This window comes from Electrona antarctica, assembly GCF_951216825.1.
Source record: "Electrona antarctica genome assembly, chromosome: 11".
NCBI classification, from domain to species: domain Eukaryota; kingdom Metazoa; phylum Chordata; class Actinopteri; order Myctophiformes; family Myctophidae; genus Electrona; species Electrona antarctica.
In genome coordinates this window covers 34,779,561-34,793,716 of record NC_136792.1, presented here as the reverse complement: position 1 = coordinate 34,793,716, position 14,156 = coordinate 34,779,561, and the positions used below count along the sequence as shown (strand labels likewise).

The 14,156-nt window shown below is 42.5% G+C and overlaps 1 protein-coding gene across 1 annotated transcript in view; it reads left to right on the top strand.

Annotated features, from left to right (window-relative positions):
• Positions 1-7,269: 7,269 nt before the first annotated feature.
• inppl1a (inositol polyphosphate phosphatase-like 1a) overlaps positions 7,270-14,156 on the top strand; it is a 53,428-nt gene continuing 46,541 nt past the window's right edge. Inside the window, exon 1 of the mRNA XM_079514571.1 lies at positions 7,270-7,811. Coding sequence (XP_079370697.1) covers positions 7,618-7,811 — 194 coding nt within the window. The 5' untranslated portion in view covers positions 7,270-7,617. The remainder of the gene's footprint in view (positions 7,812-14,156) is intronic.

The window sequence follows — 14,156 nt, the reverse complement described above, 5'->3', positions numbered from 1 at the left end:
AGCTGGCTGGCTTGCCAGGCCGGCTGGTTCTGTTGCTGCAAGGCAGGGCGGGGCAGACCGGGCCAGGCAGACAGAGAGCCAGGCCTCGAGAGAGGCCTGTCTGAGCTGACTAACCCTAACCCTTGGCTGCAATGGCTGAAGTGCGCTGGCTTGGCAGCCTGACTTTCTACACTGGCTGACTGGCGGGGCTGGCTGGCTGCGTTGGCTGACTGAGCGGGCTTGCTGGCTAGAGCCTTCCAACGGCGTCTATACCTTGATCTCCGTCCTAAGAAAGAAAGACAGAAAAATAAACACACATACATTCAGAACGACTTAAACCCTCTATATTTAATGAAGCGATTCTGGACAGGAATCCTGTATTGAAGGGGTGCCCAAAAGGTACATCATGATCTACCAGTAGATCACAAAGGCTGTGCAGGTAGACCACATGGCATGCCCCTGTATATAATCTATCACTTGAATTAAGGTGACTTTATTGATTGACATAAAAAAGGCCTGTCAGCTCAAATGTTGCACACAAACATCAGTAGCATTACAAAGTTATTGTGACAGTAATAATTGCTATAGTGTGTGTAACAGTATAACAGTGTTAAATAGTTCTATATTGTGGCAGTAATTTGATTGCTATATAGTGTGTGTTCAGTAAGTGTTAAATAACTATATTGTGACAGTAATCATCGCTATAGAGTATGTGTTCAGTAACAGGAATATTCCTGTCTCTCCAGCTCTTTAATAAAATGAAAAGGGCTTAAAAAAAATAATGTTCAAGTAGGTGACACATTTTCAGCCAATCAGGAGAAAGTAGCTATTTATGAGCTTAATGTTCCAGTTCTAATTTTGTTTGTTACATTACAATTCCACTTGTTTAATCTGTATCCTGACTGGGTTCCTGGTGCAATGATTACGGTCACACTATAGAGCTATTTAACACCGTTACTGAACACACACTATAGCAATGATTACTGTCACAATACAGAGCAATTTAATTTAGGTAACCAAATGGACCCCAATAGTAGATCTTTACACTCTCAGCATTTGATCCACGGACCACCATTTGATGGCATTTAGCCTCTCAGACCCATTTGAGCCACTGACTGACTGACCACCATTGTGAGAGGCACAAATGCTGAATAAATAATCGACTAGATGTGTAAAGAGTATTGTTTGTTGTTTGGTTGGTAAAGGGACAAACATTGTTTGAAATTGGCGTCATGTAAACAGACCGCCGACACCAACAAATCGGCCACAGTAACATAAATAAACTAATTCGGCAGATTATAAACAAATTCTTCTACGTTCTCTAATTGTGATGTTACTTAAGTTATTCATACTACTGCCCTATTGAACTGTGTTCCTATAGTCGAATGGTTAGAGTCGGTCCCTAGCAAAAGCAGGGCCCGAGTTCTCGCCCCCGTCGAGGCATAAGTTTTACCTTTTTACCAAACAAACAAACAAACAAACATCATACCCATTTGAGCCAACCCCGGCCCTGTTGTTTACAAAGCGGCGACTCTAACCACTCTAACATAGTAAGTAACAACAACAAAAACAGCGTTAAGTATTAAAGTAACATTAATTGTTTACCTGCAGACGACGAGCACGATGGGTGACGTGGCACTGATCAAACCCACATCAATGCGTCTGCGCCATATTTGAGGGGGGCGTCACTTCCTTCCGGTGTGAGGCTCCGCCCACGAGTTTTTCCCTCGAGTTTGTTGTAGTCATTTGTAGTCCTACTACGTTACATCCGGGTCCAAGTCCGCACCAGCTCCCGTCCGCTTCTCATTGTAAATACTAGCAACGCGTGATTATTTTTCAAAAAGGAAGCCATTGATGGTTAAAATGGGTCTTAATGCTTCCAACCAGAGTAGAATTATTAATGTAACTGTGTCCATGACAAATAAAAGTAAGACCCGGAAGTGGCTCTGGAAGAGCGTAAATAGTCAATACAGACATTGATCCCCATCCTGGCAGTATCAGTGGTCTAGTGGTTCAGACACCTGACTTTGAATCCGAACTTCATAACTTCATGGGTTCAAACCCCTCTGATCTTTTTCCAACAAACACGGATTACTTGTTTTTGTGAGGTTATGGTTAGGGCTAGTTTGACATGAATTAGTCCACGGTCCACGGACCACCATTTAATGGCATTTCTATCTCTGGGATCCCGAATTTATATTGTAAAATCAAGGTTAATTTAACTCTGAGAGTGTACAAATGGAACATTCTTGCGGATTCTTTAGCAGTTTAGCTCAACGGCCCTAGTGCTGATGAACCACTACGGAGGTAATGACATTTCTCAACGCGCTGTGGCGCTGTTCTGATTTTCACTGCCAACTGACTTTTGTGTTTTTTCCTCTGCTGTTCTTCTTCATCACCTTTTAGTTCCTTTATCACAGCGAACAATCAAACCAAGCCAATGACTAGCTGACTATATATCTCGCGTTTTTTGGCGTTTTATATTTTTTTGGACGACATTAAGACCTGGATTTATATTCATGCCCCAGTGTTTACTCCACATACATTCAATTAAGACCCGAGCAGCAGGTGAAATATCTTTTCTTCACCACAGAAACGCCACTAAAGACACGGTGTAACGTGTAGTGTGTATAAATTGGCGGATTTTATTTATTGTCTCCACCAGGCCGAAGGCATGGGGAGAGAGTATGTTTTGCACTGTTTTGTCCGTCCGTCTGTGAACAGCTAATCTCCGGCACCGTTAACCCGGTCGATGTCAAATTTTGCACACACACTCCCTGGATGCCAACGATGAACCTCTGCCCCAGAATTTCCAGAACGGCCTGTTATAGCGCCACCAGGAGGCCGCTTTGTGCAAAACAAGTTTTTGGACAGTACACCTACAGATTTTGTCCAAACATCACGCAAATTGGTACACAGTCTCTCTAGAGCCATTCAACGAAACTGGTCTTTCAGATTTCTCAGACTCCATCCTGATTGGCTAAGATTGGCTTACAAAGTTCGCAGGAGTGCTCAGTTTCAAACAAAATGCTGCAAATCATGAACACATCGTGTGATTTCCGTGAAATTGTGCACGCACATTCCCACTAGGACGAGGAAGAAATGCCACGTGAACATTTTCAACTCAGCCTCATGGTGGCGCTATAACTCGCCGAAAAGTGTTTTACCTAAACTGCACGGATCTGTGGAAAACTTTGTATGCCAACTCCCTAGAGGCCAAGGAAAAACCTTTGCCTGGAATTTTTTGCATCTGCTCTTTATAGCGCCACCAGGAGGACGACATATGTAAAACACATTTTCTAATATTACTCCTTCAGATTTTATCCAAATTTCACGCAAATCGGTACACATGCTCTCCATAGTCATGTGATCAAGTCGCGTTTGTTTGATTTCTCATAATCCACCTTCATTGCCTACGATTGGCTTCTAAACCTTTCAGGAGTAGCCCGCTTTGTACCCGTTTTGTACAAACTGCCACAACTACTCAACGCAGCGTCCGATTGCGGTGAAACTGTGCATGCATATTCCCACTAGGCTGAGGAACAAATGCCACTTGACAGTTTTCAAATCAGCCTCATGGTGGCGCTACAACAGGCCAAGCCGCGTGTCTCACACACACACACACACACACACACACACACACACACACACACACACACACACACACACACACACACACACACACGATTATATTACTCCTAAACATTTTGCCAAACATCACACACAGTACTCCTATCCTCCTGGTGGAGACCTGTGCCCAGAAGGGCACTTTTTCTAGTTATATTATATTTACTTATGAACGCACTCAGTCACTCTAGGCGCTCAGGTTTACAAATGATTGACACTGTAGGCCTGTTTCCTGTCTACTGCCCTGTTTGTTTGTCTGTCGAGAGCTAATCGCAAACCGCTGGCCTGATACTTCTTGTGCATAATGCCAGTGAGCCACAGACGTAGGCTACCTCCAGATTTCCTTTTTACAAGAACCGCCGCACCGAGCTGTCGGCGTGAGGTTGGTGGAAAAAAGCTGGGGTGAGATGGAATTGGGGCGACTGTACCTGTTACCTTTTACGGGTGTGCTATACTTTTAAATATTTAACTTTAATTTATGATGGAAGTCATAAAAGAAGAGGCAGCGACCAGGCTGAAACCTTGCCCAAATTTCATACGTCATATGTCATACAGTATATGCATCGATGTCACATGCTGATAACATGAAGCCTGAGATCCACATTGGAGTCATATATATAGACTTTACATCCAACCACACAATGTTTGTCTTGGTTGTAAAATGCTAAACTACACCCTAAAACGACACCCTAAAACCCAAAAACATTCAATAAAAACAGGGCAAAAAGTCATCATTTGAAGAGCTTCTTTGGAAAAGGAGATGTCTTAATGGAAAATGTACGTTATTATTAGCCACATTGGTAGTAGGCCTATCCATGCTTCCAAAATACTGTCATTTGAGAGACAATACACACAAAACATACACTTAAATCAACACTCAGGACACAGGACACACTACATTTGAACTATTCAGCAAGGTTTCCAATTATTGTCCCCACTTCCCAAATGGATATAATTTTGTGACTAATCCCTTGTTTTGCAGAGTTCCCAGTCACTTCCCACACTGTAAAATCTTTAGTGTTAATTGAACTCAGAGAGTGTTCAAATGGAGCCAGTGCAAGTTGTACATGCTCTGAGTTAAGTTAACACAACACTGAGGATTTTACTGGGAATTTTCTGTTAGCTGTATCTGGGATGACATCTTGGAACAAACTTTTACACTTTGCATGATGCAGACATACTGCGACTAATGTTACCACACACAGTCACACACACACACACACACACACACACACACACACACACACACACACACACACACACACACACACACACACACACACACACACACACACACACACACACACACACACGGCGTAATTCACACACGGTGTGATGACATAGCCAGGAATAGCAGCAGGATGGCTGTGGTCTGTGTGGTCTATTAATATCCAGCCTTTCTGAGGTCACTCACAATGCACGGCTCTGCCTTGAGGCCACTGCATACTGCACTTCTTGCGAAAACGCATTTTGGCAAGTCTATACAAGTAAAATGCGCACACACACACACACACACAAACACACACACACACACACACACACGCGCACGCACACACACACACACACACACACACACAAGCACGCATGCACACAAGCACGCATGCACACATGCACGCGCGCACACACTCACACATCACACTTCACATATTTTCATCTGCAACATTTCAATATTATATATAGCCTATATAAATATTATAAATGTGTGTGTGTGTGTGCATGCGCGTGCGTGCCGTGCATGTGTGCGTGCGTGTACAGGTATTTCTAAGACACAGTGGTTTGGCTTATGAAATAATTGCTTAATGACTGTTGAGTAATTAGACTGGCTCCCTCAAGTTTAACAGTACAGACAGCCAGGGAGGCCTGCAGCCGTTGGTTCATGTGTGGTCAAGTTAAGCTACAGTACTGTACAACAATGGTGGACTATAAAAATAAAAATATCCACTCATTAAACAGAAAGGAGTGACTGCATTATTTGTTTTGTAATTCATTATTGCTTTAGCCATGTTTTTTTTGTGCTAAATAATTTTAAGTCGATTTAACAGTGTTACGACACCCTCATGCCTAAACCAAAAAACCCTCTGCATTTTTAAAACAGACAGGATTTGCTGTATTATGTTGGCAATTAACTGTGAGTCAACCAGTATGAGGAAGGCAAGGGCACATTTTTATTTCAACAACAAGGCAATTCACAGTGTTTTACACAAGCAAAGAGCCCTAGGACACATTATAAAAGGAGTTCATGATAGAAAATAAGAATAAGTTAAAATAAATCAGAGGAGTAAAAAGCTTAAATCACAGTGCAAAACCACAAGATACCTCAGTGGCAAAACTGAAGCCGTTGAAAGAGAGGAAGCAGTTGAACCCTGGTCCTCCCCTTTTCCCTATTCAGGGTCTTTTTATCAGGGGTGTTTTTCAAACCAACCAAGGAGAGAGAGAGAGAGAGAGAGAGAGAGAGAGAGAGAGAGAGAGAGAGAGAGAGAGAGAGACCCAGTACAAATTGTATTTCAAATGGTGTTCCTCTTTCAAAGCTATGCTCACAGTCACCACCATATTTAGCAGCCTGGTGGTGTAATACTGGTGTTATGTCTGTTTAATGGTAGTCTCTCAAGACATTCTGTTGACTAGTCAAATTCAAAGGAAAAGAGGGTGCTGTTTTTTAAGGGGCACTAGATGTTCGTCTTACACAAATTCCCATTGACAATGAATGGAGAAATTACGTCATATGTGTCTGAGCAAATTGGCTTAGTGTCTCTTTTCGTCATACAAAAAGATTAAATTCCCATTGACAATGATTGGAGAATTGACTTCATACTGTATGTGTCTGAGCAAATCGGCTATTTTCGTCCTACACAAACACTAAATTCCCATTGACAATGCATGGAGAATTTACGTCATATGCGTCTGAGCAAATGGGCCTAGTGTCTATTTTCGTCCTACACAAAGATTAAATTCCCATTGACAATGAATGAAGAATTTTACGTCATAGTGTCTGAACAAATAGACATGTTACGTCATGAATCATGATGATGTACGATGATAAGAGCGCCCCTCACTTCACATGGGTGTGATTTTTCCTTTATTTTTTGACAAAGGGTTCTCAGATTGGTTTAATGGTGACCGCCTGGTGAGAGATTTGAGACTAACTTGGAAGTTTATTTATGTCACAGTTTTCCACGGTTTTCTTTTAAGCGATTATCGGTTACTTCCAACTGCTGCAGGAGGACCATGCAGGTTTGATGGCTTTTTTGTTTGTTTTTTATACATATCTTTGCTAATAATATATTGGATCAAATCAACGTTATTGTGTATTTTTATAATATTATTATTAAACTAAAAAAACAAGATCCTGTGGTATTTGGTTTTGGTGGCCATCCTGCAGTAAGCCTCAGAGGACCCCCTAGGGTTCCCGGACCCCATGTTGAATGACCCCGGCCCGTGCTCGGATAATCTCCCTTCTCTCTCTCCCTCCCTCTTCCCTGAGGAGGGAAGGGGAACTAAACACAGGAAAATACAAGACTTTTACTTGCGAGAGCTATTTTTTTTTTTATAGTAGGCTATTGCTACTACTTTTATTGAAGTTAAAAAAAATCTTGTGTACCGGTAGTTTACTTCTTCCACGCCACCGCTCCCTCCCTCCCTCCAGCGTGGATTCACATCCGCTGGTTTCCGTCGGTGGGACACCGGGAAGTAAACGAGAGGAGGCGCTGAGGGAGAGAGCGAGGAGCCTTTTCAGGAACTGAACTACTGTACTGACGGAGGGACGGGAAACAAAAACAACAAGGGGAAAAAGCAAGAAGAAAACCTCCCAAACAAACCCGAACGGACACACTGAAAACTACAAAAAAAGAAACACCTCCGTCGCAACTTCCTAGTCCTACGCCACCGGGGAGCAGCTGTACTTTTCCTCGCGTTGTGAATTAAAAGGAATATTTAATTTGACCGTGGTGGAGGAGGAGTGTGGAGGTTGGCGGCGGTAGTAGTAGGTGTGAAGCAGGGAGGGCTGTGGTGGCCATGGCCGGCGGCGGCGGTGCTGCTGGCGGCGCTAGCGGCGCTGGGGGGACCGGGGTGTCGCAGCCGATGATGTGGTACCACCGGGACTTGAGCCGAGCCGCGGCCGAGGAGCTGCTGGCCCGGGCGGGCAGGGATGGGAGCTTCCTGGTGCGGGACAGCGAGAGCGTCACCGGGGCTTATGCCTTATGCGTGCTGTGAGTATAGCCTACTTATAATGACATTAATTTTCACCACAACGTTGGTCAGTTCTGTGAATGCACGGATTTACGCTGTTTTCTCTATTTTGTTTCTTATTTATTTCCCCGAGTCACGTCTAACCTCCATTAAGCACTCTTAAGTTTAATAGTGACTGTAGCATCTGATTAGCCCAAACTTTGAACTCTCGTAGATGTATGATCGATTCTGACATTTTCAATCTTTTAGAATAGATAAATACATGTACGAGAGTTCAAATTTTGGGCTAGCTAGCCTCTGATCAAGACTATCTCATAGCTGTATTTTATTTTATTTTTTATCGATTTTGACATGTGCATATCTGGGAATCTACATACGAAAGTTAAAGTCAGGCTCGACAAAATACATAGTCTTGATCAAGGCTAGATACGTAGGCTACAGTGAAGATTTTGTTTTTATTGTTTGTGATCAAAATGTGGAGTAATGTGCCTTATTGCCTTTAAATACAAAATAAAAAACACCGATCCACGTTACATTTACACACAAAAAGCTTCAGTCGGATGAAAGGAGTTTGTTTACTTTCTCCTGGTTGGGGGGACAGGGGGGGAGAGGGGGCAGCATGGCACACTACTTGAAGGCTGATGTGTCCCCTCCCTTTGCCTTTCTTTCACGTCAGATGTGGGCAGCTGTTATAGTGGCGTTTTAATACAGCACATTGCTACAATCAGTCTGCGGTTGTAGTCAGTAGAGACATCAAATTAAATGGTGCTCCATGTCAGTAAACTAGACGTCCAGGGCAGGCCTGCTGCAGTTGGAGACGGACTGAGGTTTTTGTCCAAGGCGTTGCTCTGCTACAACAACCTATAACTCCATCCAGTTATGAAGGCTTACAGTAGTCAGTCACTCAGTCAGTAGTGGCTGAGGATTGCAGCCATAATGTTGTACACAGATGGGTTGGTGTTGTCATATAACCTATTAGCCTACCCTACATGTATATCTTGCAAGTGCTATAAGTTATGATTTTTTGTTGTTGTTGGTTGAAACAGAAATAATTTTGTTAAGGTTAAAGCTATATAGTAATCTTGAGTCAGTAACAGAGGTCTCCATGTATACAGCTCTTTAACAGAACATACATTTTCACGTGGGACACAAATTTCATCTAATCAGGCCAGGGGAGAGAAGAGAATTTGATGGATCTGCAGTTCCAATTTGGTCGTCTTTTTTTTGTTTCATCACTTTACAGTTTATCCTGTATTTCATACAGGATGTATGAGTTGTCTGGTCTCTCCTGATTGGATGAAACTGGTATCCCAATCTGAAAATGTATTTTCTGTTTACTAAAGAGCTGGAGAGACAGGGAGAACCGTTACTGAGCAAACACATGCTAGCAATGATTACTATCAGAGCTATACCAGTGGCGTATCCAGGAATTACGTTTTGGGCAGACAAGATGTGTTAATTGTCGTCTCCCCGCGCACAATTGTAGCACTAAAGGTTTTCAAAGAGATATACCTGCCAGACGAGTAGGATACAAAGGCTGAAAGGCATGCATTTACATTCCAATGGGTGATTGAGGGTCGCGCTCTACCACAACGGCCAATCAGCTGTCCATTAATAGTTCTCAGGTCTTGTTTTTGTCCTTTTTTTCTCATTGTATGGATTTTGGCCAGGCCAGAAATGGATTTGGACAAGCATACGCCTGCCCTCGCCTTATTGTAGATACGCCTCTGTAGCCTGGCTAATAAGCCAGACTAATATCACACAACACTGTCGCGGTATATCAGTCTGGGCTGGCTCCACTTGGATTTAATTTCCCGGGGAACATTTTCTCTTTGACGCAATTGGTCAGAGCTACTGTCAGTCAAAAGTCTCAAGCATTGAACGTCACTGTACCAAAGCCCGCCTATATTGCATACCGTGTCCCGATTGGTCCGACCTGTTCTCTGCTGTAGGAAAGAGGCGTGCTACTGAGCCTCGCCAGACCGTAATCCGCTGGTAGGCAACTTTTTTTTGCCAACGGCTGATTCGGTCTGGTTTATTAACCAGGCTAACGCCTCTGAGCTATACTACACACATTATACAGGCCAAAGGCATGGCCGAGACTATGTTTTAGCCCCTGAGCAACTAATCTTCGGCACCAATCGGTGTGAAACTGCATGCACATTCTGACTAGGTCAAGGAATTAATGCCACCTTGCATTTTTGAATCGCCCTCACGGTGGCGCTATAACCAGTAGTCACGTTTTGGCATATAACTCCTGAACCCGTAGGTCAATCAATACTCAATAACCTACCTGACCTGGTGAAGACCTGGTGAATGCATAAATGTAACGGCCGCACATTGTACAGCTCTCTGTCGATGAAGGCCCAACTATAAATGCACCATTTACCAATGGCGTTTTTAAAACAAACATTGAACTAAAAACAAACATTACACCTGTGTATATAGGAGGGGTTACCCTCATCTACAAGCTTACAACACATGACGTTGTGACCTTGTAGATCTGCTATTTTTGAAAAATGTGACACATTTTGCCGCCAGGTTGAAAGTGGTTTTAGAAACAGTGATATTGATACACTGACACCACGGCGCGTAAACAGCGCCTCAAACGGTGACTCCGCCCACAAACGGGGGAAGTTGTGATTTTCGCTCGTTCACTGCAATGCAATTTGCGGCATTTTCATATATTGAGCAGAGTAGCGATTATCAAACGTATTTGCAATGCCATACGTTGAAAGATCTGTTGCCCGTGGACAAGGCACGCTACCTCCGCAAGTTAGATAGCATCGGCATAGATGTTTGTCCGTATGTGATTAAGGATTGGACCAAGTTGCATTGGCAGCCATAGAAAATTCTTGGGCGTTCCTGTCTAGCGTGGTGTCAGTGTATATACGAGAACAACATCTAAACTGGCAACAATGTACATTCGTGCCACGCTATGAGCTTGTAGTTATGTTATTAAAAAATAATAATCGTGAGTAGTGACATTTTGTGGAAAATCTTCTACATTTTGTGCAAATCTTTGGATAACATTTTTAACTCAAATCTTTGCTTCTGGAGGTCCCTGGCACAACACCTTTTCAGATGGGTGTCCATGACCAAATGTATATCAATTTGGGGGTCCTTGCTTGCCACGAAACAATTTGAGAACCACTGACTCCCTATGAACAGCAACAATGCACGCACATACCTCCACGTCCACACATCAGCTGTTTCCTGATACTGTCCCACCTACGGTGCACACTCTCTCCCTTCCTGCCCACTTTCACCCTGTCCACTTTCTCTTCTTTCACAAAGATATGTCTTTCCTTTAACGGACGAATGGTCTCTAAGTTGTGACACGTTTGGATGTTAATTTGGGAACCATGGCCTGCTTCTTATCCAGGGGATGTTTTAGCTGCTGATGATATGCACAGTTGTACACTGTAGTGTACAGTATCAGCATAACATAACGTAACACAACACAACATCAGCAAGGTTTGATGAATGTTGAGCAGGTCATTGTAGAGAAACAAACCCTTTCAGGCTGATAAAAGACCCATCCGCTTCGAGTCGGTTCCAGGCACCCTGTTTGGGTTTTTTCCTCACCATTTATTTACCCTTTAACTAACCTTATTACAAGCCAACTTTTTAAACCAATTTTGAATTGGCACGGAACACAATAAAACTATTTCATTGAATTCAGAAGGATTTAACAGTGTACGGTAAAATATATATATATAGTCCATTATTACATTAGATTATGCCAGGTGCTTCCACCAGCGCAACAGGTCATCTCACAACACTCTGGTAGGACGCAGTGGTCAAATATTAATACAAATTATGTCACTGTATTGTCTATTTCTCTCGATCTCAAATGTTTTCAGAAAATATCTTTATTGTAGCTGTAAAATGACATTGTGTTTTTGTCTACATGACTGCCTTGTTGAATATGTCAACAACCAAGCACCTGATCACCCCCAACCACAGACGGTTTGAGAATGATGTCACATGGGAAGTGGCTACAGGCACAAGGCCACTGGCAGCGGACTGAGAAAGCAATTAAGGTTTTGGACAATAAGACACAAAAGCCAAAGTAAAGCTTTGAGGTTCAGAAGTTTGATTAGATACCAGTGGTTGACACTAAGGTCTCAGGTCATGTTCTACTTGCCCACCCCACTCGCCCCAAAAAATAAATTGAGTTGACCATTTAATTATAAAACACATTTTATATTTCTTTAAGTGTAGCAACAAAGAAAACGGCACATTATAGGTAAACACAACAGTGCTCTTATTTTATTTACAGACCAAAAGACAGAGTGCTCTCAGCTCTGGCCACGTTCAGGTGACAGATCTCGTGTTGTGTTTGTTTATAGACTGTTCCGTCCCCTCAAAGGAACACTTGCCCGGTCGGGAGACCTGAAAGCAAACTCTGTCCAAAAGTTGTATTTACTGTCAGGGGCATCCAGGTGTGCAACCCTTAAAGAGACACTTCACCCTTTTTGTAAAACAATATATGTTAATGATGTTTAGAAGATTTAGAACACTTTCCTGGGGGTCTTTGTGTGTAATATGTGGTTTTAGATTTTAGCAGTGAGCCCAGTGTCTCTGATGTCATGGACACTGTGCTCACTTCCTTCCTGGACTACAATTCCTATAATGCTTTGGTGCGCTGCTCCTCCTTGTGGATACTGGATAGGGAAAGGGCTGTCTTACTGAGACAACATGTACAGTGTGAGCCTAGTGTCCATGGCATCAGAGACACTGGGCTCACTGCTAAAATCTAAAATATCTAAAACCACATATTACACACATAAAGACCCCCAGGAAAGTGTTCTAAATCTTCTAAGTGTCATTAACATATATTCTTTTGCAAAAAGGGTGAAGTGTCCCTTTAATGTCAACACCTGGATACTAAATACACCTGCGAGTTCTATTCAGTCTATCTAATCATCACCCCTCTCTGTTTCCCTATGTCTGTCCTATCAGATATCTGAAGGGAAGTTATGTTATGTTTCAATGTGGCTCTATTCTAGCATCAAGTGTAAAACGTGAATTTGCTTTTACGCACACATTCCATAGAACTTTTCACATAATTGAAAATAATATGATCAGGCCCCTACTCTTTAGGACTGCAAAATAGATTTTTTAAATTATTCAAGAAGCAAGTTTTTATGTTATTTCATTTATTTGGCTATACATCACCAAATTGACATTCAACTAAATTGATTAGTCTCATAACCACAGAACCACCTACTTTATACTTCATTGTACCACGATGTCGTACCACGATGTCGTACCAAAATACAGAAAATAGTCGATCTACAACCTCACAACACCTCACATTGTGGCATTTTGTTAGCTTGTAGATTTGCTATTTATCTGTATCATACTCATACTTAATATTATTTTATTAACATTGAGTTTCATTAACTGTTGCACCCTACATCTTTTTTTGAGACTCAGTTGATCAACCTTTCTAGCATGTGAACAGTTATTTCATATCGTTGCTGTCAGGAAGAAACCTTATCTCCATATTTTAACTTTTTGTAAATCAATCAAAAGGAGCAAATCTGCACGCTCTTGAGCTTGTAGATCTGCTACTTTTGATCCTTTTTTAAATTAGAATCTGGAAAAGTAACAGTTTTGGACATACTGTATGAGGTTTCCACCCGACGAAGACGATATAACAAGTGAAGTGTCAACCTTTTTAAGACCCACAGTTCTGATATAGCATTAGGCCACAGAAACCCCCATTTGACGTTATCTTTATCAGGGGATGGATCCATACAAGTCCATCTGGTTCCATTTGTACACTCTCTGAGTCACTGCCCTCTAAGGGGTCTGTGTGTTTACATTTGTACAATCTCTGCGTTACAAACCCGGATGAAACGTCCTCAAGGGCCGTTGGGCCTGGGGTCCCTTGTCCCCAGGTTGTACTGTACTGTACTGTACTGTACCCCAATTAAGCAACGGGCTCATTAAAGGTATAGTCAGTGATTTCACTTAATTCAAATATCACTTATTTCTTCTTATTTTTTGGATAATCCTCCCTACTATAAAGTGTGCTGACCATATAAGGAGTTCCTCCCTGTCCCCAGTGAGCCCCTGGTGTCAAAAAACCCTAGTTTTGGTTTGGGCTTTGGGTGGCAAAGCCTTCATCCAATCAGGATGAGAGGGGCCTTCCTCCTGTTGGTCTGTTGTACTTCCCCCACTGTAGGTTGTGTGCATGTGCACATCTTGTTACCGGGGCGGACCGGGTTCTTTTCCAAATCACCCAAATCACTGAATGCTCCTTTAAGCAACAAGTCCAAAACAACAATATTGTTGCTGGTCCTCCGTCATAGCCTATAAACTACACCACCAAGAGAGTGCCTTAATGTTTT